This window comes from Bubalus kerabau, chromosome X (assembly GCF_029407905.1).
Source record: "Bubalus kerabau isolate K-KA32 ecotype Philippines breed swamp buffalo chromosome X, PCC_UOA_SB_1v2, whole genome shotgun sequence".
Taxonomy (NCBI): Eukaryota; Metazoa; Chordata; class Mammalia; order Artiodactyla; family Bovidae; genus Bubalus; species Bubalus kerabau.
The window spans coordinates 68,642,124-68,669,394 of NC_073647.1; the positions used below are offsets into that span (position 1 = coordinate 68,642,124).

At 39.3% G+C, this 27,271-nt stretch overlaps 1 protein-coding gene across 6 annotated transcripts in view; it reads left to right on the plus strand.

The window, feature by feature from the left end:
• The first annotated feature begins 4,978 nt into the window (after positions 1–4,978).
• Positions 4,979–27,271, plus strand: part of RNF128 (ring finger protein 128) — a 65,116-nt gene continuing 42,823 nt past the window's right edge. For 4 of the 6 annotated variants that reach the window (XM_055563351.1, XM_055563355.1, XM_055563356.1 and 1 more), the window contains exon 1: positions 4,980–5,715. In XM_055563351.1, coding sequence (XP_055419326.1) covers positions 5,223–5,715 — 493 coding nt within the window. In that variant the 5' untranslated portion in view covers positions 4,980–5,222. Of the gene's footprint in view, positions 5,716–27,271 lie in introns of all 6 variants that reach the window. The other 2 variants (XM_055563350.1, XM_055563354.1) reach the window with 2 other exon arrangements.

The following is a 27,271-nucleotide window of genomic DNA, read 5'->3' on the forward strand; positions in this document are numbered from 1 at the left end:
GAGCGACTGAACTGAACTGAACTGAATCTTCTCTGAAACAGTTTTTTTTTTTTCTGAAAATAAGGATAATAGCAGACTTCCCTGGTGGTCCAGTGGTTAAAACTCTGCCTTCCAAGGCAGGGGGTTGGGTTCCATCCCTGGTGGGGGAACTAAGATCCCACATGCCAAAGGTGCAGCAAAAAAAAAAAAAAAAAAAGACAATTTAATGAAAATAAGGATAATAATGGAGGGTCGTGAGAATTTAATGAGATAATGCATGTAAAGAGCATAGTAAATGCTCAACGAACAATAGCTCTTATTAGCCTTGGGGACCCGGAAGGAATACATCTAGAACTGGTAAACTCAGTTTGAGAGCCAGGAAAAGGTGAAGTCTGGTACAGGGAAACTGCTCATAGCAAAGATCCTGGTGGAGTGCTGATAATACAGCTGGGGAAGAGCATGGAAACTCTGGGGAGCTGGGGTAGGAAGAATTGGATGGGAGGAAGAGGAAAGACTGAAGCAAAATCACAGTACATCTCTAGGAACTTTCTAACAAGAAAAGCGTCGTACTATTCAGGATGCAGTGCTCTGGGAGGTAGTAAGCTCTGACACTGGGAGTGTTCAAGCAGAGGCTGGGTGCTGGCTACCTGTCAGGAATACTCTAGTCTACCCCAGAGTAGACTACAAATAACCTGGGAATTTTGTTTAAATGCAGATTCTGATTCAGCAGGTCTGGGTGGAACCTGAGAGTCTTCACGTCTCAGGAGCTCACTGACGATACTGATACTCCTGATCAACAGATCTCACTCTTAGTAGCAAAGGCTCTGTTGCAGTTTGAAGGGAAATCATAGTGAGACAGAGGGATTTGGTTAGGGAAAGCCAGAGAGTTACCCAGTCAAGGCTCCATAAAATGGGAGCACTCTAATGCAGTCAGGATCCACAGTCTGGTCCTTAGCTTCATAAGCTTTGCAATTTGATTCGTAGTATAACCAGAGCCTGGCCTCCTGGGGACTGACTCATGCTTAACCAAATTCACAGGAGACCCATATACAAGTCAGAATGCCAACTGATTAATTTCTAATGATAAGCATAATTTCCAAGAGGAACAGATACATTATCGCCCTGTAGGCATATTTACATGAGGAGCTAAATGATAATAAGAAGGTTGCTTGGTGAGGGTGGACTCATAGCAAGGGGAGTTCATAGGATGATTTTAACAGTTTATGTCATCAAGCTATGATAGTCTGATACCTCCATCTCCACCACTGGGCTAGAATGGTCTAGGGTGAGGGTGTGGGCCTCAATACCAAGTCTGTTTTACCCTTATACAATTCGGATGATATATGTAAGCCTAGGTCTGGTAATATCATTCATTTGATACACTTCAATATAAATTTACAATCTAAACTCATCATTACGAAAAGTTTAAAATATAGAGAAAAGCTGAAAAAATATTATAGCAAGCACCTATATACCGACCATCTAGATTCAACAATTGTTATCATTTTGCCATATTTACTTTATGTCTCTGTGTGCACACATGTGCATTGAGCCTACACTGTTTAACATAGATTGCTGAACTCTTCATGCTCTGGCACAACCCACTTGACCTGCTCCACTCCTCCTGGCTCCCCCTTTGCTCCCCAGACATACCTAACTATTGAATGGGAATTCTCGAATGTTCCCTGCTATTTATTACCTATTGCCTATGTCTGAATATCCTTATTTTCTTTTTCCTTAACTCTATTTGTTCGTAAAGACAGCCATACCCATGTTGCATCCTATACTCTTCGCAATGATAACATGTATTACACTATGCTGTTATTTGCTTGCCTCTCTTCGTGGCTCACATGGTAAAGAATCTACCTGCAATGTGGGAGACCCGGGTTCAATCCCTGGGTAGGGAAGATCCCCTGGAGAAGGAAATGGCAACCCACTCCAGTATTCTTGCCTGCAGAATCCCATGGACAGAGGATCCTGTTAGGTTATAGTCCATGGGGTCGCAACGAGTCAGATGCAACTGACTAACACTTTGACTTTCTTACTAAACTATGAACTCCTTGAGGGCAGGGACTGTTTCATTTGTCCCTGTATACCTGTACCTCTCAAGTGTCTTGTGCTTAGTAGGTGTTCAGTAATCAGAAAATTCCACTGCCAGCTGGACAGTTCTACCTAGTTACATCACGGGTACCTTGAATTCAACATGTCTAAACTGAAATAATTTCTCTTCCTACCAACTCTACATATTTAAAACCCTCCTCCTAATTAAATGACATTCAGTCTTCCAAGTCAAAAACCTCAGAGCAGTCCCTAACTCTTCCCTCTCATTCATCCTCTAAACAAGTCTTATTGATTCTATCTCCAAAATACACTATAATCTGTCCATTTCTCTTTATGTCCACTACCTATTTAGTCTGGGCCACCTTCATTTCTCACCTGGAGAGCATTGGTTTCCCTGCAGACAGAGGATTCCCTGCAGGAGACTCTTGTCTCCTCCAAATTTTTATTCACAGAGAAGCCATAATGATCACTAAAATTCAGATCTGATTTTATTACTCCCTGCTTAAACCCTGATTATATTACTCCTTGCTTTTGGATCAAGTTCAAACTCCTTAACTTTACCCAAAGGACTCTCAAGAACTGACCCCTTTGAACCTCTATAACTTTATCTCTTGTACTCCAGGTTCCAAACACTTGGTGTTTATAGAGTCTGTAGTACTTGTTGTTTCTCAACATTTTCAGTTTCATGCATCAATGCCTTTGCTTGTATTGTTCTCTGTCTAGAAAGGCTGACACTTTCAAAATCAGCACAATTGTAACCTCCTCTGGGAAGCTTTTTCTTAACTTCCCAGTCTGAGTTAGTTCCTCTTCTCTAATACCCACTACTGCCCTACACCTAACTCTAGCATATCTCTTACACTATATACATCCAGCACTCTATACATAGTACAATGATCAGTTTGCTTGTTTGTCTGATCAAAAATAATTTATGAGCTTTCTGAGAGCAGAGTTAATGTCTTATTTTTTTTATCCCAAAGCTTAGCCCATGATTGACATATAGGAGATTGCAATAAATATTTAAGAAAAGACAATGAATATTAATAAATGTCTCTTCAAACTTCATTATTGTAAACACCTTATAAAAGATCTCTTTTCTTTTGAACACATTGTTTCCTCAAAGTACCATATAGTTGTTTGTCACACAAGTAATTTTGATTGAATGTTGAGTGCTCTTTACCAGCAATTTCAGACAATTTCTGGAATCATACCATCTCTTTACATGGCAGATGCTATCCTTTTATTTTACTCTAGGTAATTTTTATCTAAGAGAGTAACATAATCAGTAGTTGGGGATGCCAGGCTATTGGTCCCATATACTTCCCTTGACCTCTACAGTCTCTTTCAACACCTACAGTTCATGGTTCAAAAAATTGCCTGTTTATTTGGATTCTAGGTGCTGTTTAGTTACGGTATTAATTTTCCTCTAGGTTTCTCTCATACCATAAGGGTATCAAGTGCAGAATTGTCCCATGCTTAATCTTGGTGAATAATATTGATTAAGTAAACGTTGGGCCATGGGTGTGAAATGATTGATTAGGAACCTAACAAATGTTGGGCTGGATAAAGTAAATTATATTTATTTGAACTGAAAAAATTGTTAAAACTAAACATTCTGAACATTACTTTCTCTGATTATTACCTCAAAGTAACAACCTTGATATTCTTTAAAAAGTATTTGGTCCCTGACTGTTTAATAATAATAGTATTTAACAGATATAATTTTTATATTCTGCTAGTGAAGTGAAAGCCTCTCAGTCCTATCTGACTCTTTGCGACCCCATGGACTATACAGTACATGGCACTCTCCAGGCCAGAATACTGGAGTGGGTAGCCCTTCCCTTCTCCAGGGGATCTTCCCAACCCAGAGATCCAACCCAGGTCTCCCACATTGCAGGCAGATTCTTTACCAGCTGAGCTACAAGGGAAGCCGTATACTCTGCTAGCACTGTTCTAAGGGCTTTATATGTATGAACTCATTTGATCATCTGGACAAGTCTATGAGGTAGGTACTATTATCACCCCATTTTATAGATGATGAGGAAACTGAGGCACGGAGAAGTAATTTTGCCAAGGTTGAAGATTCTTCATGTGTCAGACACCAGAAGTATTAATTCAGTTTAATCCATGCTTATTTATTGAGCACATACTAAATTAACAACTAACAGGGTAAATGAAAATTGTATACTTAAAATAAGGAGAACTCTTAACGCCAAAGTGCCATGAGCGAATTGTCAAGGTGAATCAGGCTCATTTTTGTTAGTGGGCAATGGAGAAAGATTAAGTTAAGGTCATGAGTTGGCGGAGACATATCCGGTTGGGTAAATCTGGTTTGCGGAAGATGGAAGAGGCTTAGTTTCGAGGAGTATGAAAACTCATTCTTTTTTTGAGAGCTAAGATTAGCTTTAGAAGGGGCATCTAATGCAGTAGATTTAGGATGAGGTAAGGGTAAAAGAAAATACACAGGTATGACGCTTGTTTAGAGCAGGAAAGGAAAAATTAAAAAAAAAAAAGATAATGGGTTCTTCCTGCCCCTCCCCCCTTAGAGAATTAGTAAATAGCCTGTCTAGGTACCACCCACCTACCCAAATTCTCTGGACTGCAACTCAGACCCTTCAGATCTGGGCTTTTTAGAAGTACTTTTCGCATTCTGGCACCTTAAGCCTGAACAGCCTTGTGGGCAAACGTTACGAGGGAAAAAAATACATTCTTGCAGTTCAAAATGGACTCGAATCCTACCAGCGAGCGTTTCTGTTCGCGCTGATTCCACAGTTCCTCACCTGTCCATTTTTCATACAACGACTCGACACACCTGACCACACAGCTTCCGATCCTAGTCTAAAGCCTTCCCCTCCTGCTACCCTTTTAAGAGGCGGTCCCGCAATGTCCTTTTCTCCCTCCCAGCCACCTCTACCCCCAGTCGGCGGGGCGGAGCTTCGCGCTAAAACCCCGGAGCCCAACGCGGCCCCGGCAGTCGCGGAGAGGAGTGGAGCCACAAAAGGCTTCCTCTGCGGCAACATCTCCGGCGACGCTACGTGCCCGCCGGCTCTGACCCAGCCCGCCGCGCGCGCCAGTCTCGCCCCGTCCTCTCCCTACCTGGCGCGCACCTGGCCCAGGCCGGGGTCCCGCCGAGAGTCGGGAAGGCACGTGCCAGGGGCCCTAGGGAACCTCAGAGCGCGCATATCATGGGGCCGCTGCCGGGGGCCGGGGTCTTCTGCCGCGGTGGTTGTGGCTTTTCCCGATTGCTGGCCTGGTGCTTCCTGCTGGTTCTGAGTCCGCAAACCCCCGGCTCCAGGGGAGCCGAAGCCGTGTGGACCGCGTACCTCAACGTGTCCTGGCGGGTTCCGCACACCGGAGTGAACCGCACCGTGTGGGAGCTGAGCGAGGAGGGCGTGTACGGCCAGGATTCGCCGCTCGAGCCCGTGGCTGGGGTCCTGGTACCGCCCGACGGGCCAGGGGCGCTCAATGCCTGTAACCCGCACACGAATTTCACGGTGCCCACGGTCCCGGGGGACTGGGGCAGCAGCGTGCAAGTGTCTTGGTTGGCCCTCATCCAGCGCGGTGGGGGTTGCACCTTCGCAGACAAGATCCATCTGGCTTACGAGAGAGGGGCGTCTGGAGCCGTCATCTTTAACTTCCCGGGGACCCGCAATGAGGTCATCCCCATGTCTCACCCGGGTGAGTGCAGCTATCCGATTGCGCCCCATCAAACCCCTGCCGAGGCCGTTTTTTCCATATTTCTCTCAGGGTATTCCTCCCTCTATCCCCTTGCTCCGAAGGAAGTCGAGTGTCCTTTCTGTCCCCATCGAGTGAGGCAGGGTCCTCTCTTCCCCGAGCTTCACCCTGCATGGGGGGTTGGGCGGGAAAATCCTTCAGAATTTGCCTCTTTGGTGGAAAAGGGTAAAAACCAACGGATTGCAGAGGCTGGCAATTCGAGAACTGTTGGGGTTCTTTGAGTCGTCTTTTCCTGCTGTTTGTGAGGGTGCTTGCATGGGGTGGGCATTGGTGGTGGGCACTGGGTTTAATATGACTTGGGAGGCAGCCTAACCGAGAAGCCCATCTGGAAAATGCCTTCCTCAATCTTGTCCTGATTCACAGCCTCAGGCCCGCCGCAGATTTTTTTCCCTCCGCTCTCCCTGTTTTCTCTGCGTGTTTCCTCGAATCAGGTACAAGATTGTGTTACTGTGCCCTGTTAACCTCATTCCAGTTTTGTTGGAAACTATGTTCAGCCCTCGGATCCTTCTCTGCCCCTGGGTCTCAGGTCCCAAGTGACTGTTGGCATCACTGCTTTCCTTGGCCTCTGGGGAAAAAAAAATCTGATTTAGCTTATTGAGTGACAAAACAGGTGCCATTAGTGTTACTTAAAAGGGAGAGGTTTATGCACGAGGCTAGCAAGGACCTAGACTTCGGAAAATGTAATCCAGGTAGATCTTACGGTTGTGTAGATGAGGTGGGTTAATCTTTTTCCCTTTTCAGTTATCCTTCCAGAAACCTTCTCCATATTTATGTTTAGGTATTCATACCATATGTACATAGTGATCCTAGGCCCCAAAAGACAAAGAAAAAAATGTGGGGGGATAAAAAGGCAGAGACACATACTAGCAGTATATCATAGTTGTTGAGAGCTGGGCCTCAAGTCAGATGTTGGTTAAATTCTCCCTCCATTGCTTGCTAGTCCTGTGACCTTGATCAACTTATTTGAAGTCTAGCCTGGGTTCCCTCCTCAATCAAATGGAAAGGAACTAAGAATGAACCACTCCCACAGGTTTGCCAGGAGGATGAAGTGATTATCCTTTTAGGAGTCACTGGAGAGATGAATCTGCTTGTTTAGCTATTGGAGGTTTTGTGTTTTTCTTAAAACAGTGTGTCTGGCCCTGCCTAGAGAGCACTCATAGAGAGTGGCTGGGTGGTATAATGGAAAGGGCACTGAACTGGAACTCAGGAGATTTGAGCTCATTTTAGTCCCTTCTGTGCCTCTACCAGCTTTGTGACCTTGTACAGGTTACTCAGTCAAATGATAAATAGTACAGAGGTAGGAGGGGGAGGCCAAGTTGCAGATTGTGCAGAGACAAAAATGAACCAAATAAACTCCCTTCCAGCTCTAAAATGCTGTGAGTCTTAGATTTTATATTGAGTAAAAATAGCAGCAACTCCATCTCTTTTGGTTGATAATTCATTGATTAGAATGAAAAGACTTTTTAAAGGCTGATAGAAAGGAAGAATAAGGACTCATAAATTTTAAAGTCCTTCCATTTCAATTGGCTACTTACATGCAAGGTTTTGACTTTGCCTCCTCCAAATGAGATTCGTTTGCACGGATGATTTGGAATTGAAAAGTACTCTTTAATTAGAGAGTTCTGGTTTAGACTGCTTTCATCCTACTTCTGTTTAAGGATATAAGCTTATATTTATCTGATAGTTTTAGGGGACAATAAAATTAATTTTTTTGCGTTCCTACTATGTTCCAGGCACTCTGCATACATCTTACTTATACTTTGTGGAGAGATAGTATGATGTACTAGGAAAAGCACAGACATTGTAGCCAAGAATGAGAATCAAATTCTGAATTTACCACATAATAGCTTTGTGTCCTTGGTCAGAGTCTCAGTTTTAACTTTACTGAGTCTCAGTTTTCCCATCTGTAAGATGGAGATATTTACATTGCTGTGCTCATTAAGGATAATGTATGTAAACTACGTAGCAGATAATAAATACTCAGTTAAAAGTTAGTTATTATAATAGGCTAATGCAAACAAGATGCAAAAAAATTGAGCAAACAGAGGCTTACACAACTGTCAGGGTAAAGACAATTACACTGGGAATCTCAGCATGGCTCTTTTGTTTCAGAATACTATATAGAAATAAAGCCCTAAATACACTGGGAATCTCAGCATGGCTCTTTTGTTTCAGAATACTATATAGAAATAAAGCCCTAAATAGCGATCACATAATTAAAACTCAGAAGAGTATTTTGATACTTTAAAAAATGAATTATTATCTGAGATGTAGCAATGAATTCTTATCTGACTGTAGCAATGTTACACTTAGGTTAACTAGCTGAAAGAGCTAGCTAGTTACTTGAGGAATGGAATCACATTTCTCCCTTTAACTCCTGGAGAAACTACTTTTCAACACAGAGGGAAATCACTTTGCATTTCATCCATGTATGTTGTTAAATATTTTGTTTGCAAAGTGCTGTGTTGTTTGCTTTGCTCATTCCTGAGAGTAATCCCAGGGTTCATTGTAATCTCTGGTCAAAAAACGATTTCTCTTGGATCCTAGTGGCAAAGAGGTAAGACTGAAGTTTAAGTGTTGATTAACGTAATATATATTGCCATGAATTCTACAAGGGCTGCTGAATGTGGAAAAGTCATTGCTGTGGACTTCGTTTTACAAAACCTTTCTCCACCCCCTCTCACAGGGGCCTGTGCTTGAATTGTCCTTCACTGGGATTAGTGCTGATCATCCACACTCCTACCTATCACAGTTCTGTGACCATGAATATCCATTTGTTTCAAGTAATAGAACTAACTGGTTTAGAGCAGTAGCTTTAAAACTTTTGTATATTGGAGAGAAACTCCACTATCTAACCACAACCAATTAGAAAAATCAGGCTGTTTTTATGGATAACAAATTTTCCCAAAGGGTAGCTATAGCCTTGCAACCTAGCAGTTTATTTCTGTGTACTATCTTCCAGAAAATCTTGATTCATTCAGATAAAAAATTGTAAATGATAGATTTTTACTAACAGCTGATCCTGCAATATTTGGATATTTTTCATTCAAATTGATCCAGAAACGGGGAAGAAAATTCAGAGAAAATTTTGGTTTCACAGTTAAATCACTATTCGTGTCTTTTTTAAATATGAAAATCAGATACGAAGCAGCCAAAACTTAGAGTAAGCACTAAAGCCATCTAAAATGCAGGGTTGTCACGATGAGACACGTTGCGCATGCTCTTGTTATTGCACAACTAACTAGTCTGCTTTCCCAAGCAGATGAGCCTGAGCCTTGCATGCTTTCTAATTGAACACAGCCCACGGGTTGAAGTGGTGTCAGTACTTCCTTGTATAGTTTTCCTTGAGTCAACATGTGCAGGCATGAGTTTATTGAAAGACCTGTGCAAAGCTTCCACCTTCATAATCCATGACATGCTTACAAGAACTTGAAACATATTCAAAAGGATGGCAGGAGAAGCATTATTCCTGAGGGTTGTAAAAAAGTGAATGAACCAAGCCATTTAAGTTAGTGAATGATTTGGTGGTCTCCCTTGGAATAGAGTTTGCTATATGAAACAGTTGCTTGTTGTATACATTGTTGAAAGACTTCTTAGAGCATATTAAGAAGATGACCTTTGCCACTTTTTATTTATTTATTTTTTATTTTTTGCCTGCTCAGTGCAGCATGTGGGATCTTAGTTCCCCAACCAGGGATAGAACCTGTGCCCCCTCCAGTGGGAGTCAGGAGTCTTAACTGCTGGACTGCCAAGGAAGTCCCCAGGTTTTTTTTCTTTAATTGAAATATACTTGTGTGTTGATTTACAGTGTTGTGTTAATTTCAGGTGTATAGCACAGTGATTCAGATACACACACACACACACACACATTCTTTTTCAGATTCTTTTCCCTTACCCTTATGTGCCATGCTTAGTTGCTTTAATCACGTCTGACTCTTTGTGACCCCATGGACCATAGCCCGCCAGGCTCCTCTGTTGGTGGGATTTTTCCAGCAAGAATGCTGGAGTGGATTGGCATGCCCTCCTCCAGGAGATCTTCCCGACCCATTGATCAAATCCTTGTCTCCTGCATTGCAGGTGGATTATTTGTCTGCTGAGCCATTGGGAAGGCCCAATTCCCTTGTAGGTTATTATAAAATATTGAGTATAGTTCCCTGTGCTATACAGTAGGTCCTTGTTGATTATCTATTTTATATAAAGTACTATGTATATGTAAATCCCAAACTCCCTCCCCCTGCCACTTACTATTTTTAAAATCTTAGGTCAGTATTTTACTTCTCTATGTCTTAGTTTTCTCCTATGTAAGATGGACATAATAAAAAACTTGCCTGACAAGGTTAATGGATTAAATGATATAATACAGATAAAGTGTTTAACACAAAGCCTGACATTTAGGAAGCAACTATAATTTTTCTTAGGATAGGATAGTATTTTAGAAATACATTTGGAGTTAGGATAGGGATAGTTAAATGTATTTTAGAAAATGAAAATTGATTTGTATGTTTGTGGTATATAATTTGAAAATGAATAGCCACGAGTACTCCAAGGTCCATATTATCTGACATCTAACTGTAACTAGGAATAAGTTGAGTAAACTGAATGCCTTACAAGAAAATAATCTTTTGGCCCGCATATGTTTGTCATTCTTTTCTCAAATAACTGCTTGTCCCTTGAGTAACCAATCTCTTTTCCATTCACAAGGACTTTGGAATAGGATTTTCCACTGGTTTATTACCACCCAGTTCCTTCTCAACCATTTGACATTTAGTTTTTATTCTGAGTTTTGCTGTTGTTGTTTGTTTTTTAATTTTTATTTTTTAGCCCCTAGTAAGTTGACATCAAAAAGAACCTCTTTAGGCTCAAAAAGAAGTTGAGAAGAGATTGGGTGGTGATGATTTACCAAGGTAAAATACCATTCCAAAATTTATTCTCACGTTCATCCTTTTTGATCTCTCTGCAGAACTGTATTTGATATTGTTGACCACTCCTTCTTTGAAACTCCTTCCCAAGCAGTCTCTTGCTTCTCTTTTGTTTCATTTCTGTTGTTTTATTAACACATTCATCTCCCACCTTTTCTTCCTTGCATTCACATCCAGGCCCTCAACGCTCTCCCTCTAATAAGTATCTGCCACGTCCAGTTGATTTAAACTTTTCCTTCTTCTCACTATGTTCCCTTCTCCCTCACAATTGTTATTACACTGCTTACAGTTCCAAATGTCTTCTAATGGAAACAAATGCTTAGCCTCCTAATTGGTCTCCCTGCCTTCAGTCACTTCTTCCTTTCAGTTCTTCTTCCACATGGCCACTGTAACATAGCTCTGGACACACATATGCCATTGCTCAAGAGCCCATTACTTATAATTTTTAGATTATGTTTCTCAACATGGCATATAAACTCTTAATAATCTAGTCCCAACCTATTTTTGAAGCTTTATGTACCTCTTGTCTCATATTGATCCTGAAACATATTCTCTAGCCTTTCCCATTATCATTCCTTTGCTCATACTTCTGCTTTTGCCTGTGTACCCTTTTCTTCCCAGCTCTGTTGATCAGAAACTTACCCATTCTTCAAAACCCAACACAGATGCCTCCTCATCGTTGAAGGTTTTCATAATTCCTTCTTTTCCTCTTCTCACCACAAACCCCACAACCAAAAACAAAATAATCTCTTATCTCCCATAGAATTCCATCCCTTATACGTACTTTCTGCATTTTGCTGGTAGTTTTTGTTCATGTATTTTCTCTTCCTACTGTACTGTAATCATTTTAAGGTTTTATTAATTTCATATTCCCCATAGGAACCTTTATTAACTTTCCTGTTGGCTCAGTGGTAAACAATCTGCCTGCCAATGCAGGAGATGCGGATTCCATCCCTGGGTTGGGAAGATCTCCTGGAGGAGGAAATGGCAACCCACTCCAGTATTCTTGCCTGGAAGATCCTATGGACAGAAGAGCCTGGCGAGTGTACACGGGGTAGTAAAAGAGTTGGACTTGACTTAGTGGCTAAAAAACAACAATTTAGAAACCTTTTTACTGTATGTGCTCTGAAAATACTTGTTGAGTGGCCTTAAATACACAAGAATGACAGAGGATCATAAGGTTCCCTAGAAAACTATCTAAAAAAAGGGATTGAAACTCAATTCACTGAACATTTATCAAGGGTCTACTGTATGCTAAGTACTGAGCGTCCTGCCTCAATATACAAAAAAAGGAGAAATAAGATTATATAAATACTTTAAGATTGCAAGCACCCTAACTTCTATGGTAGTCACCATCATGTGCTAGTTTATGGTTTTTAAATAGTAATATGACCTAGATAACAAAGAAATAAAGACAATGAGTATTTCTGTTGAACCTTCCTTTTCTATTTTTTTGATATTTAAAAAATTTAATTTATACCATTCAATTTATGTCTCCAGCTAAAGTGCTTCCATTGAACATGTTGGTGAATGTTGAATTCCATAATATAAAAATTCCATAATATAAAAGTCAATATAGCTTGATTGATGAATTGTTTTTCTAAGCACATAAGGAACTATTTCCCCTAGTCCATGGAAGATGTGTGTTGTCTCATCTAGAATGCATTTAGTCTCTATTCTTAGGCTTCGATGGAGGAAATAGAGGAGAGTACCAAAGATATTGTCTAAATTATTTTCTGATTATAAACTTAACTATGCTTCTTGCAGAAAACTTGGAAAATACAGAAAACTAAAAATAAGAGCTCCACATAATTCTACAACGCAGAGATGGTATCGTTAATATCCCTTGTCTCTTTTTCCATGTATAGGTATAGTTTGGTATCCTACTTTTATCATGAATATTAATATAGTATTAAGAAAATACAGACAATTTAAAGGAAAACAGAAAAAGCCATAAATGTAACCATTTTAGCATTTTGGGGTGTTTTTGTTGCCATTTTCTCCCTTTGCTCTGTATATGTATTATGTAAAGAATTATAATTATATACTAGATATGTAGTTTTGTATCCTACTTCTTCTTGTAAGCATTTTCCCGTGTAATTAAAAATAGAAAGAGGGTTCTCTTATAAGCTAAAGATGGCAGTCTTTGGTGGGAGTGGGAATTGAGCTTCTTTTCCAATAACTAGCAAAAAGAAGTACAGAAATGGTGATGGGGAGGGATGTGAATTGGAACATTTAAAACAAAAATATACCCCAGAGAGCTTTATATAAAATATGCTAACTAGTCAAAAACATGATCTGGTCTAACCCATATTCATTGCGTATTGTGGCCTTAGCCTTTTGAAAGATTTGATCACCATTTGTGCCTTAGTTCCTCTTCTCCTATGGTATTCTTATAATATTCCTATATTATAGGATTTAGGTCACAAATGAGGTTTACACCCAGTTTCCTTGTTGCTTGGTTAAGCAGCACCTCATTGACTAAAATGGCTTTTCTTAATCATGACGGCCACTGAACTATAAACTATTGTTAGGTTTTCCCCAAAGTTTACTTGATAGGGTACCACAAATACTGCTTAGGGGTGAATAATTTTTTGTATATGTAAATTTTATTGACAAATAATGTACATACCAAAAAGATACAGAAATAATTAGTGTATAGCTCGGTGAATTTTCACAAAGTGAGCACACTTGTGTAACCAGCACCTGGATCAAGAAGCAGGATAGTCCCGGAACCCCAGAAGACGACCTTGCGCCCCACAGTGAAGAACCTTTGAAGCAGCACAATTGTCAACTTTGTCTTCAGAGGAAATGACTTCTTGCAGCATGTGGTAGGAGCCCACTCACCCACAGAAACAAATCCTACACTGCATTGGAGCTAGTTAACTGTGGTTGATCCTTAGCTACACATTATAGGGAGTTATTTCCAAGGACTTTTGACAAAGTTATTAAGCCAGTTCAGAATTGCCACATTTTGCTGTTAACACCCACTTTGGAGCCCTGTGGGCAAAGCAGAGCACAAGGGCTCTTTGTTATTTTTCCATTTCCTGTTCTGCCTCTTTCAGCTGTATGTACCTCTTTCTGTATATCATGACATATAATTATTGCCTGAATTTGCCCCTAGGCTTGTTACAATATTGATTGCTTCCAGAAAGAAAGTTTGGTGATTCATGCCTGACTTTATGGGGGCTGTTAGGTTCAGAACCTAGACATGATTTACTTGGTTTTAATGCTTGAATGCTCAAGTTAGATACAAATCAGTGATTTTGAGTTAACCCTATTTATTTTGACCTTTTTTGAAAGAAGATGGTGCTTGAACTCACTTGGTGTGTGTGTGTTTCTCTCAGGATATCAGTCTTTATCATTTCAGATAAAATGTTGAATAAGTTTAGTTAAATGCTGCCTGCAACTAAAAAGTCTTAGCCTAAAAAAAAAAAGTCTTAGCCTTTGAAAAGAAAATACACCAAAATGTTAACCGTGGTTATATCCGGTTGGTGGAGTTATAGGTGATTATTGTTCTCTTCATAATAATTTGTCTCTATTTTATGAATTTCCTAAAATGAATGTTTTATACTTATAATCAGAAAAATAATGTTATTTAAAAATCCAGAATACTCCTATAGTGTTCATAAATCCAAAAGAAAGCATTAATTATGTGACTATACCAATAGCAGGAACAAAGCATACCTAATGGTAGAAATGATTTATAGACTATTATTAGAATTTAAAGAAGAATTACTTTGGTTTTTTAAATCTATCTAGCTCACAAAATTGTTAGCATGGTCCTTTCTTGTTAATACTAACTGGTTTTTTCATATGTAAAATAAGCCTTGAACACTAAAGAACTTTAAAGACTGACTTTTTCAATTTATAATATAGAATGTTTCTCTTCTCTTTACCCTTTGTATTACGATTGGTATTTTTCCTTTCCCCCCTTTTATACATACCTTACCTTTCTTGTTTTTTGTCTGTTTCTTTTTCATAAGAGGCCTGCTTGCCCTCCCAAGCCCTCTTCAATATCTTTTCTATTCAATACTTTTAAAATTAATGCTAAATTTAATAGCTTAATATGAAGAATCCAATATATTGGCAGTTTTCACCCATGACACACTGAATTCATCTGATGACAATTTGTTGTTCAGTTACTCAGTCGCGTCCAACTATTTGTGACCCCATGGGCTGCAGCACCCCAGGCCTTGTCCTTCACTATCTCCTGGAGTTTGCTCAAATTCACATCCATTGAGTCAGTGATGCCATCCAACCATTTCATCCTGTCATTCCCTTCTCCTTCTGCCTTCAATCTTCCCAATCTTCAATCTGCCCAATAAAATAAAGTCTGTCACTGTTTCCATTGTTTCCCCATGTATTTGCCATGAAGTGATGGGACCCAGCATCAGGGTCTTTTCCAGTAAGTCAGCTCTTCACATCAGGTGGCCAAAGTATTGGAGCTTCAGTCTCAGCATCAGTCTTTCCAATGAATATTCAGGGTTGATTTACTTTAGGATGGACTGGTTTGATCTCCTTGCAGTCCAAGGGACTCTCAAGAGTCTTCTGCAACACCACAGTTCAAAAGCATCAATCTTTGGTGCTCAGCCTTCTTTATGGTCAAACTCTCACATCCGTACATGACTACTGGAAAGACCATAGCTTTGACTATATGGACCTTTGTCAGCAAAGTGATGTCTCTGCTTTTTAATATGCTGTCTAGGTTTGTCATAGCTTTTCTTTCAGAGAGCAAGTGTCTTTTAATTTCATGGCTGCAGTCACCATTCACAGTGATTTTGGAGCCCAATAAAATAAAGTCTGTCACTGTTTCCATTGTTTCCCCATGTATTTGCCATGAAGTGATGGGACCAGATGCCATGAACTTAGTTTTTTGAAAGCTGCATTTTAAGCCAGCTTTTTCACTCTTCCTCTTTCACCTTCATCAAGAGGCTCTTTAATTCTTCTTCACTTTCTGCCATAAGGGTGGTGTCATCTGCACATCTGAGGTTATTGATATTTCTCCCTGCAGTCTTAATTCCAGCTTGTGCTTCATCCAGCCCGGCATTTCGCTTGATGTACTCTGCATATAAGTTAAATAAGCAGGGTGACAGTATAAAACCTTGATGTACTCCTTTTCCAATTTTGAATCAGTCCATTGTTCCATGTCTGGTTCTAACTGTTGCTTCTTCACCTGCATACAGATTTCTCAGGAGGCAGGTAAGGTGGTCTGGTATTCCCATCTCTTTCAGAATTTTCCACGGTTTGTTGTGATCCACACAGTCAAAGGCTTTAGTCAATGAAGCAGAAGTAGATGTTTTTCTGGAACTCTCTTGCTTTTTCTATGATCCAATGAATGTTGGCAATATGATCTCTGGTTCCTCTGTCTTTTCTACATCCAGCTTGTACTTCTGGGAGTTCTCGGTTCACATACTGTTGAAGCCTATCTTGGAGAATTTTAACCATGACCTTGCTAGCATGTGAAATGAGTGCAATTGTGTGGTAGTTTGAACATTCTTTGGCATTACCTTTCTTTGGCATTGGAATGAAAACTGACCTTTTCCAGTCCTGTGGCCGCTGCTGAGTTTTCCAAATTTACTGGCATATTGAGTGCAGCACTTTCACAGCATCATCATTTAGAATTTGAAATAGCTCAGCTGGAATTCCATCACCTCCACTAGCTTTGTTCATAATGGTGCTTCCTAAGGCCCACTCCACTTTGCACTCCAGGATATCTGGCTCTAGGTGAGTGATCACACTATCATAGTTATCTGATGGCTCAAATCATGAACTCCTTATGGCAAAATTCAGACTTAAATTGAAGAAATAGGGAAAACCACTAGGCCATTCAGGTATGACCTAAATCAAATCCCTTAGAATTATACAGTGAAAGTGACAAATAGATTCAAGGGATTAGATCTAATAGACAGAGTTCCTGAAGAACTGTGGATGGATGGAAGTTTGTAACATTGTACAGGAGGCACTGATGACGATAGCTTTTGTCATTCTAGAAAAGAGGAAGAAACCTTATGAGAATAAGGACAAAGGAGAATCATGGTATTCTTATTTTACAGTTTATTAATGATGTGCAGAACATACAAGCTCAGTCAAAATTGTATTTAACACATCATTAAAATTGAATTACAGATCTTCCTCGATTTATGATGGAGTTACATCCTGATAAACCCATCATAAATGGAAAATATCATAAGTCAAAAATGCATTTAATACACCTAACCTACCTAACATGATAGCATGTTCTTTAATATGCTCAGAACATTTATATTAGCCTACAGTTGTGCAAAATCATCTAACACAAAGCCTATTTGATAATAAAGTGTTGATTATCTCATGTAATTTATTGAACACTGTACTGAAAGTGTAAAACAGAATTATTGTATGGGTACACAGTGGTGGTGAGTGTATTAGTTGTTTACTTTCATGGTCATATGGCTGACTGCTCCCGCTCAGTGTCTCGAGAGAGGATCGTACCACTCATATTATAAGTCACATCATCATAAGTTAGGAACCTTCTGTACTTGTTTTTTGGGGGCTTCCCAGGTGGTGCAGTGGTAAAGAATCTGCCTGCCAATGCAGGAGATGCAAGAAATGCTGGTTCGATCCCTGAGTTAGGAATATCCCTTGGAATAGGAAATGGTAACCCGCTGCAGCATTCTTGCCTGAAAAATCCTATGGACAGACGAGCATGTGGGCTACAGTCCATGAGATTGCAAAGAGTCGGACACAACTGAGCATGCATGTATTTGTTTTTTAAATTGGCATTTCCTTTGAAATAATACTTTGCTATGCACAGGTTGGTGATTTGCACAAGAAACTGTCAAACTCAAGAGTAGTTGTTATACCACTTCTTTTCCTCTTAGGGTACATTTTGTGTCCTACTTTTCTACATGCTTCCTTTGCCTTTCATAGCTCAATCAATTCTACCTTAGATATAGTCTCTCTCTCTTGCTTTCGCTTTTATTATGTCCTTCTGAGTCCCATTTTTACAAAGAAAAAATTGAGCTTCTTTCTATGTGATGCCATTTCTTTTGAAGTGAAATTAGGCATAAAGAAGCCAGTGCTGTCAATATCTTAACAACCTTAAATGTGTCCATAACTAACTCCCACAGTCTCTACAAAAACTTCCCATCAACCATGTAATCCTCCTGATTAAATATGCATTTTTCTTATGTCCCAGAATTTAAGATATTTTAAATGTTTTGGTTTTTTTGCTTGCTTGCTTAAGTATTTCTGAGATTTTTTTTACTGAGAAGTCTTATTATAAATTTGGGTTAAGTCATAATTTATATTTGCTTTGAAGTTTTTAGTCCTCAAAGCATTTCTCATGGAAATAATCTGGGGGTTAATTTGGGAGCTCAAACTGTGTTTACCAACATTACTATGGGAAAATGTATTGTCTCTAGTTCCAAACAACTCATTTGCAGATGAATTTTTGAAACGCAACTCATCAGTGTTTCTCTTGTGGTTTTTGTTCATAATGATAGCTCCATTAAATATAGTTTATTAGGTTCTCCCCAATCATGCTAGTTTAGAGAGATTTCTCTACTTAATCAGTTTTTTTGTGATATTGACCAAAGCACTACCTCACCTTTTACATGTGTTTTACCTTAAGGAATCTCCATTTTCTTTTCCTAACCTATGATCATCTTGGAGGTTGGCTTATTTTAATAGCATTTGTAATGTTCCCAAAAGTTTCAAGAATGTAATTTTGATTTGTGGCTTAGCCATTAACAGATTTCCAAGTCATTACATCTTTTCTCATTTTAGAGGATTTCGACAGTCATTCAGATGAAGGCTAGAAAAGTGTGATTATATTGAGTAAGGTTTTCATTAGTAGATATACACAAGCAACCTATATTTAACAGAATTCCAAAGTGCTTTGAGTTATAGGAGTGCTTCAAAGTTTTGCTTCCCACCACCATCATTTCATCTTGGCAAGAGAGCAGGATGTGTGAAAGAAACGGAAACTGGCCAGTGCAAAAGCATCAGTCACCTCCCTTGTCCTAGACCTCAACCCTCCTCCTACTTTGCTGCTTCTGTCTGGCTGATGTCTTTTTGTTGAACTGGCAATCAAGATAAGGAAATTGACTTACTTTGACTAATGTAATTAAAGGCTAACAGATTACCCTTTTTAGCAAGGAAAGATACATGATTACTCTTTTTTATTTCAACCTATTGTACTAGAGGTGAATGTGTTCTGTTTGAAATTGGGAGATAGCATATTGTAATGGAAAAACAGATGTCCTTGAGTCAGACTGCTGTTTTTGAATTCTAGCCCTACTAATTAATATACATGTAGTCTTGGGCAAGTTGTTGACCAGGACTTCATTTATCTTGATTTATATAAAGGAGGGGTAATAATGCCCATTTCCTGTGATATTGTAAATAAAGTGTTTGGCCTGAGGTGGGTGTTTTGTGACTGTTAGTTCTCTTGAACCTTTTGTTGACAGTTTTTTCTTTTTTTAACTAAACATAATATTTCAACTTTGATTATTACAGCTGTTTACTACCTCATTTTGAAATAAGTAATTGCTTTATATGTAGAAGTAGGAAAAAATGTGGCATCCAAATTGCTATTTTTCTGGTAGTTTTTGAGAAATACAGGTAGAAATCACATAATCGAGAAACTGAAACAACTCTTGTCCTTCTCCCCTGTGTATTTCCATTTTAAGCAGCAGCAGGACCTTAAAATCAAGATGTTAAGTTCTAACAATAGAAATGGCTTTGAACCTTTTGAGGTCAAAGTGGTCCAAAGATCAGGAACTAAGGAATGAGGTAGATTTTGACTTAAATCCCAGATCTGTCATGTAATAGCTTTGTGACCTTAACCAAATTATTCTCTATAACAGGAGTCCCCAACCTCTGGGATCTAATGCCTGATGATCTGAGGTGGAGCTGATGTAATAATAATAAATTAATAATAATTATTAATAGTAAATTAATAATTTCTATTAATAAAGTGCACAATAAATGTAATGCACTTGAATCATCCTGAAACCATCCTCCCACCAACCCCAGTCCATGGATAAATTGTTTTCCATGAAACTGGTGCCTGGTCTCAAAAAGGTTGGAGATCACTGCTCTATAAGACTCATCTGTTGAACAGGGGATGATAGTTGTACCTGTTTCATAGGGTTATTATGAGGGATAAATTAGACAATATATAATACACTTAGTACATAGCCTTGTTCATTAAAAAATAGCTTAACCACCTCCTTACCCTCATATAGCCCTATCTTGGAGACTGGCAATATATATCTCTGCGGGACTTCTCAGAACCTCTGAGAAGTCTAGATGAGTCTAAAACACTTTAACTTTGTCTAATGCATTATTTTCTAAACTTATTTATCTATAGAATGCTTTTTATCTCAGAATACTAAACATCTGAAATATAATTTGGAAAACACTGATTACCAAGCACTTGATAACTTCTTTCCTCTCTTTCCTTCTTTCCCCCTCCTCCTCCCCCTGTCTTTCTGTGTGTCTCTTAGACTGACCTCATACTTTAACTGTACCAAAGCCCTACCAGTGTCAAGGAGTGACTACACTAGTTATCTCACTATGATAAGAAAGAATGTTTTCAGCTGCGATGACAAACATACATGTTTCTTGGTACTAATATGGTACCTTTTATATCAAGTTAACGTAACTTTATAGTTCCACAGGTTTATTCTTCTTATTGACTTGCAGAAACAACTTATTGTGAAAGGATAAAAACAAATGAGACGGGTTTGTGCTTGTTTTTATAAATTAGTGTATGGGCCTAACTTAGCCTTTGCAATAATTAATACAGGAGGAAATTTAGTATTCTCAGTTAACAGAGTGTTCTTATTTATGAATTTTTTATACTAAATGGTACCACAATTTCTGTAGAGGCATACCAAATTCTCTTTTTCTCTGATTCAGATACCTAATAGAATACTAATTTAACATCTGTAACTTTTGCCTGTGTAGATTCTTGTGGCAGGATCAAAATGAATACCTTATCTCTCAACATAATGCTCTGTCTGATTTTAATGATTAATGCAATTTCCAATCTAATTCCCCTGTTATAAACTATACGTGAAGAGAAGACACACAAAAAGAGGTTCCAATTGCAGCAAAAGTTTGAACACCCCTTTATGACCAGCCTTGTGACTGGATATTGTAGTAGGAGAATAGTAACAGGAAGTAGTTACTAGATAGATAAACGATGACCTGGTCCTTACCATCTAGGTTACATTTTCAGCCTGTGTTGCCTATTTTTTGGCTAATAGTGATATTTTTGTTTGGCACTCAAATATCAATAAAGGTAGGGCTTTTTGTTGTTGAGTCGCTCAGTCATGTCTGACTCTTTGTGACCTCATGGACTGCAGCACACCAGACTTCCCTGTCCTTCACCATCTCCCAGAGCTCACTCAAACTCATGTCCATTGAGTCGGTGATGCCATCCAACCATCTTTTCCTCTGTCGTCTCCTTCTCCTCCTGCATTCTATCTTTCTCAGTTTCAGAGTCTTTTCCAGTAAATTGGATCTTTGCCTCAGGTGGCCAAAGTATTGGAGCTTCAGCTTCAACATCAGTCCCTCCAATGAATATTCAGGACTGATTTCCTTTAGGATGGACTGATTGGATCTCCTTGCAGTCCAAGGGACTCTGAAGACTCTTCTCCAACACCACAGTTTGAAAGCATCAATTCTTCAGTGCTTAGTCTTCTTTATGATCCAACTCGCACATCCATACATGACTACTGGAAAAACCATAGCTTTGACTAGACAGACCTTTATAGGCAAAGTAATGTCTCTGCTTTTTAATACGCTGTCTAGGTTTGTTGTATCTTTTCTTCCAAGGAGCAAGCATCTTTTAATTTCATGGCTGCAGTCACTAGGGCTTTTAGACCAACACAAAAATGTCACTCTCTAGAGTCTGGCCATATTTAAGGTTCCGAGTACATTTTCCTTTCATACATTCTTGTACTAGTTTCACATGACCTGGAAATTTGAGGGTTAAGTGGCAAGTGATGGGGGCCATATTTGAATTTTATTTTATGCCTAGGCTAAGGCAATGGCACTCCACTCCAGTACTTTTGCATAGAAAATCCCATGGACGGAGGAGCCTGGTAGGCTGCAGTCCATGGGGTCGCTAGACTTGGACACGACTGAGCGACTTCACTTTCACTTTTCACTTTCATGCATTGGAGAAGGAAATGGCAACCCACTCCAGTGTTCTTGCCTGGAGAATCCCAGGGACGAGGAAGCCTGGTGGGCTGCCGTCTATGGGGTCACACAGAGTCGGACACGACTGAAGTGACTTAGCAGCAGCAGCAGCATGGCCTCCTTTTGTGCTCATCCCATCCCCCACCCAATACAGTAGTAATTTTTTCAGTAGAATTCTCCTTCTCAAGGTCTCACATTACAAGAAAACAGAATCAATGACTACAAGGAGAAAAGAGCACTATAATTTTCTAACATTTGTTTGTATAAGTTTTCTTTCCTTGAAACCCTAAATCTCCTGCTTAACTTTTTTTTTAACTGCTCAATAAAGATCAGGTTATTATTAACCTGTGATGTATATATTGTAAGTCAGTAATTCCTTTACCTTGAGCCATTAAATATTCTTATCAGATTCTGAATAGTTCCGGATATTGTGCAGTTTATTATCCCAAAGGATTGAATACACTGATGCTATGGAGTTTACTGACTAGCATTCCTCTGGAAAACAGTAATAAATAGCAACAACAAATGTTGAATTGGTTTCTCAAAATCTTACCTCCCCCAAACAAAAACTGTAGCAATAGAAAACTTTAGCATAAACATTTTAATGCAATCACAGAATACCCTTTTAACCAAATAAAATACATACTAGAATTTCTGCCTGGCCTGGCAATAGCATATCTTATTATTTTCTTTTCCTCAGTATCAGTACAAATTTAAGGTGGTATAAATACTCAGCCTGTTCCAATACTTTAAGACCTTTTAAGTCCTCTGAACTTCCTCATAAGTGCCCAAACAACCAATCTCCTAGTGAACCAGGATGGCTGACTGGGTTCTAACTTGAACTTGGCACTAAAATGATATCTGTCCAGCTCCTGAATGCAGGTGTGAATCTGTAGTGAACTCAAATCCCAGGATAGAGAGGGATTATTGTGACCATTAGTACTGCTCTGGCTATATGTTGATTTCAGTGGAATCAGCACTGAAGCAGTAACCGTCACACTAAACCTAAGATCTGCAGAGTAGGATTAGTATTTAATTTGTTACTTATTACAGATATGTCCTTGCTCTAGGCAGACGTGTCTTGAAAATATGCCATTGTTAAATGTAGGGAGGGGATGCATCTTAGACTGTTCACACAATTATCTTTAATGATGAATTTGTTTTCAGATTCAATCAAGATTTAAATTGTCACTAAATATAGCATTCTTAAATTGCATTCATCAAACATTTGACATGTGTTACGTGCCAGGCACTCTGTTAGATATTGTAGTTTCAGTGATGAAAAACCCAGTCCCTAATGTGAAAGAGTCCATAGTTTAGTGAATCTCAGGTAAACCAGATAACCTCAAGGAAGCCTGCACTGGACAGTGTAAAACCTGACTATCTAATGTAGATGAGTCAGGATCTTACAAAAGGAGGCTGAACTTTATTTTGTAGGTGAATGAAGCTACAGAGCTTTATGGAGTCCGGTTAGGGATCTTTGGCAAAGAACTCTTTAAGAGCCTTTGGCAAAGGAATCACATGAACATTTTTCCCATTTAGAAAAATGTATCTGGTAGCCATGAGGGGACTGAATTGAAGGACTGAGACTGGTAGCTTGGAAACTAGCTAGCAGGTTGTTACAGTGATTTAGTTGGCACTAGTGCAAGGAGATCCAACCAGTCCATCCTAAAGGAGATAAGCCCTGGGTGTTCATTGGAAGGACCGATGTTGAAGCTGAAACTCCAATACTTTGGCCACCTGATGCGGAGAGCTGACCCATTTGAAAAGACCCTGATACTGGGAAAGATTGAGGGCAGGAGGAGAAGGGGATGACAGAGGATGAGATGGTTGGATGGCATCACTGACACAATGGACATGAGTTTGGGTGGACTCCGGGAGTTGGTGATGGACAGGGAGGCGTGGTGTGCTGCGGTTCATGGGGTCACAAAGAGTCGGACAGGACTGAGTGACTGAACTGAACTGAACTGAAGTGGTGAAGAACCCACCAACCAATGCAGGAGATGTAAGAAATGCAAGTTTGATTCCTGGATCAGGAAGATTGCCTGGAGGAGGGAATGGCAAGCCACTCCAGTATTCTTACCTGGAGAATCCCATGGACAGAGGACCCTGGTGGGCTATAGTCCATGGGGTTGCAAAGAGTTGGACACCACTGGAGTGACTTAGCACAGCGCAGTGATTTAGGTGAGGCACAGTGGTGACAATGGAGCTGTGTTAGAAAAGAAATGGGCCTGTTTCTCATGTGGCTGATTTTCTAACTTCTCTCTATGAAGTACTTACTGATAAAATAAGTCTTGGCAAAGTCTTTCTATGCAGAGTCAAGGATTGGTTTTGTTCTGGCTAGAGTGACTGGACCACTGTCTTGAAACTCCTTGGCCATAACATCAGTCAAGTTATAACCAAATTTCAGCCAATATTTCTAAAAGTATGGGTCACATACTACATGCAGTCAGTGAACCCACAGAATTTGTTAAACTGCAGTTTCCCAAGCCTCACCCCAGACATACTGAATTAGGGAATGGGCCCAGGGATTTCAATGTTTTAACAAGTTTCTGGTAATTCTCATGCATGTTAAAGTTTGAGGATCATTGATCTAGTCCATAGTTTTCAAAATACGATCTTGGAGCACTGTCCCCTGAGATTCTTTCAGGGACCCATGAGGTCAAAACTATTTTCATAATACTATGTAGACATTATTTGCAGAATTCACTGTGTTGACATTTACATGGATGGTTTAAAAGCAGTGGTGGATAAAAGCTGCTGGCACCTTAGCACCAATTAAGACAGAAGCAGCAAACTATATTGTATACATTCTATGCATTTGCAGTAAAAAGGAAATGCCGGTTTCACTTAGGACTGTTCTTGATGTAACAGTAAGAATAATTTTTTTTTTTTGAATCTCTACACAGCTTTTTTTTTTTTTTTTGCCTGTTCTGTGTGGTGACAATGGGAAGTAGTTGCAAAGCACTCTTATGACTAAGTTGTGAGCCAAACTAGCTGTTATCTCCAAGCAACTGCTTTTTAATTTGAAAGAACTACCGACAAACAATAGTTATGCAGCCTGGGGTATTTGGAAGACCTTTTGTCAAAAATGAACTAAGTGAATCTGTCCTTTGTATGCTAAGTCACTTCAGTCAAGTCCAACTCTTTGTGACCCTATGGACTGTAGCCTGCCAGGCTCCTCTGCCCATGGGATTCTTCAGGCAAGAGTACTGGAGTGGTTAGCCACCCGCTCCTCCAGGGGATCTTCCTGACCCAGGGATCAAACCTGTGGCTCTTGCAGCTCCTGCATTGCAGCAGATTCTTCACCGCTGAGCCACCAGGGAAGCCCTTTCAAAGAAAAGAAATGACAGCATTTGCTGCTAATGATAAAATTTAAGTGTTCAAGCAAAAATTAGGATTTTGGAAAACTTTTACCTACCACATGAGCTTGACAGTTTCTAAAACTTAGACTTTTCCAGTGAAAACTGTAGCAATATTAACAACCATGATTTTTTTTATATTGTATAATCTTGAAATGAGTCATCATTTTTAAAATCTGCATAATTCAGTGAATCAGTACTCTCCAGATGACCAATGCATGGTGTCACAAAACCATGCATAGATAAAGGATCCATTCAATATATTAGATCAATGGATTTTCATTTAGCTAAGTAGAAAGAATTGATTGATAGGATTTCAAATTCTCCCTTGCACCTAATATTTAAGAAACTACCACTTATTGAGTTTTGTTGTAACATAAAAGAAGAATATGTACAATTATTTGAAAATGCTATTAAAACACTCTTCAATCTTCTGATTACATATTTGTGTGAGTACAGATTTACCTTCATATATTTCAACCAGAAAAACAGATCACAGGTCTAATGCAGAAGCAGGTATGAAGATCCAACTGTCTTCTATTGTCTGACACTAAAGAGGTTTGCACAAATGACAATGCCACTCATGACATTTTTTAGAAAAAGTTATTTTTAATAAAAATGTTAATTACATTAATATATATTTATAGCTGTTATATATGAATGAATAAATATTTCTAAAATTCCTGTTAATTTCTAATATGGTTTATATGAATAGAAATCTACATAAACAAAAGTTCTTTGGAGAGTTTAAAGGAATCCTAAATCCAGAAATTTAGAGAAATGCTGATCTAGCCCTTGTGTTCTTAACAATGTGCTAAACATTACCACTTGTGGAAATCAGAATAGGCCTGGCAGGACTAGGTTTTTTTAATAAGAATCCTAAAAATTGTTTATCTGTGAATATGGTATCAAAAAATTATGCATCTGTGACCTTTTGAACAGTATTGTTTCTAATTTTCTAGTGCCTTTAATATACTATTTCCTGAAAGTTCCAGCTGCCTGAAAATTTTTGGTGCCATATCAAATCTGTCACCTATTCTCTAAAGTATTATTACCTTCAAAATCTTACAGCAGAAGTACTTGGGGATACAGGGCAGAAAGAAAGTCAACTTGTTGAACTACCCATGGCTGTGTGCCTCTGTTTCACTTGTTGGCTTAAAAGGATGATAATAATAAAAGGTGATTTTGGTCATCTTCACTGCCACCACCCTTCCCTCAAAAAGATGATTTGTAACAGTGCAAAAAGTTAAGAACCATGGCTTTAACAGGCAACCTGTACTAAAACCTGTTTCATGTTCTGCAATAGACTAGAATTTACCTAAAGGCAAGTTAGGAGCGTCCGTCTGTCCTAAGTCACTTCAGTCATGACCGACTCTTTGCGACCCTATGGATTATAGCCCGCCAGGCTCCTCTGTCCATGGGATTCTCCAGGCAAGAATACTGGAGTGGGTTGCAATGCCCTCCTCCAGGGGATCTTCCTGATCGAGGGAGCAAACCAGTGCCTCCCTGCATTCCTGCAAGAACTTCTGCGGTTCCTGCATTTCAAGTGAATTCTTTACCTCTAAGCCACCACGGAAGCCCCACAACACATTAAAGGGATGTGCAGTACTGGTTTGTCTGGTTCCCAGTAAACCACAGACATATATTTCCAGATACTTTTAAGAAAGCACTTGTATATTTGTTTGTTGAGGTGCAATGATAAAAACTAAAATTTTAATTGAGAGCTGCTATGAAGCAGTCAATTGAAGAAACTAAATTTGGTTTGTTGGTAACTGGTAGTAACCAGAAGTGAGCAAAAAACAAGTCGTCAAAAACAGGAATTTGCATAAAGAGAGGTTAGTTTGGCTTAAAAGTTTAGATAATTTTTTTTACTCACTTAAAAAAAAATTCCACTTAGGACTGCTTGGTTTGGGGAGCTTTGGTATCCCACTTTGAAGTACATTGACCTTCCCCAGTTGTCCAAAGAGTTTGGGCTATAGGGAAGGAAACTGAGCCTTTAAAAGCTACTTGGTGAGGACTTCC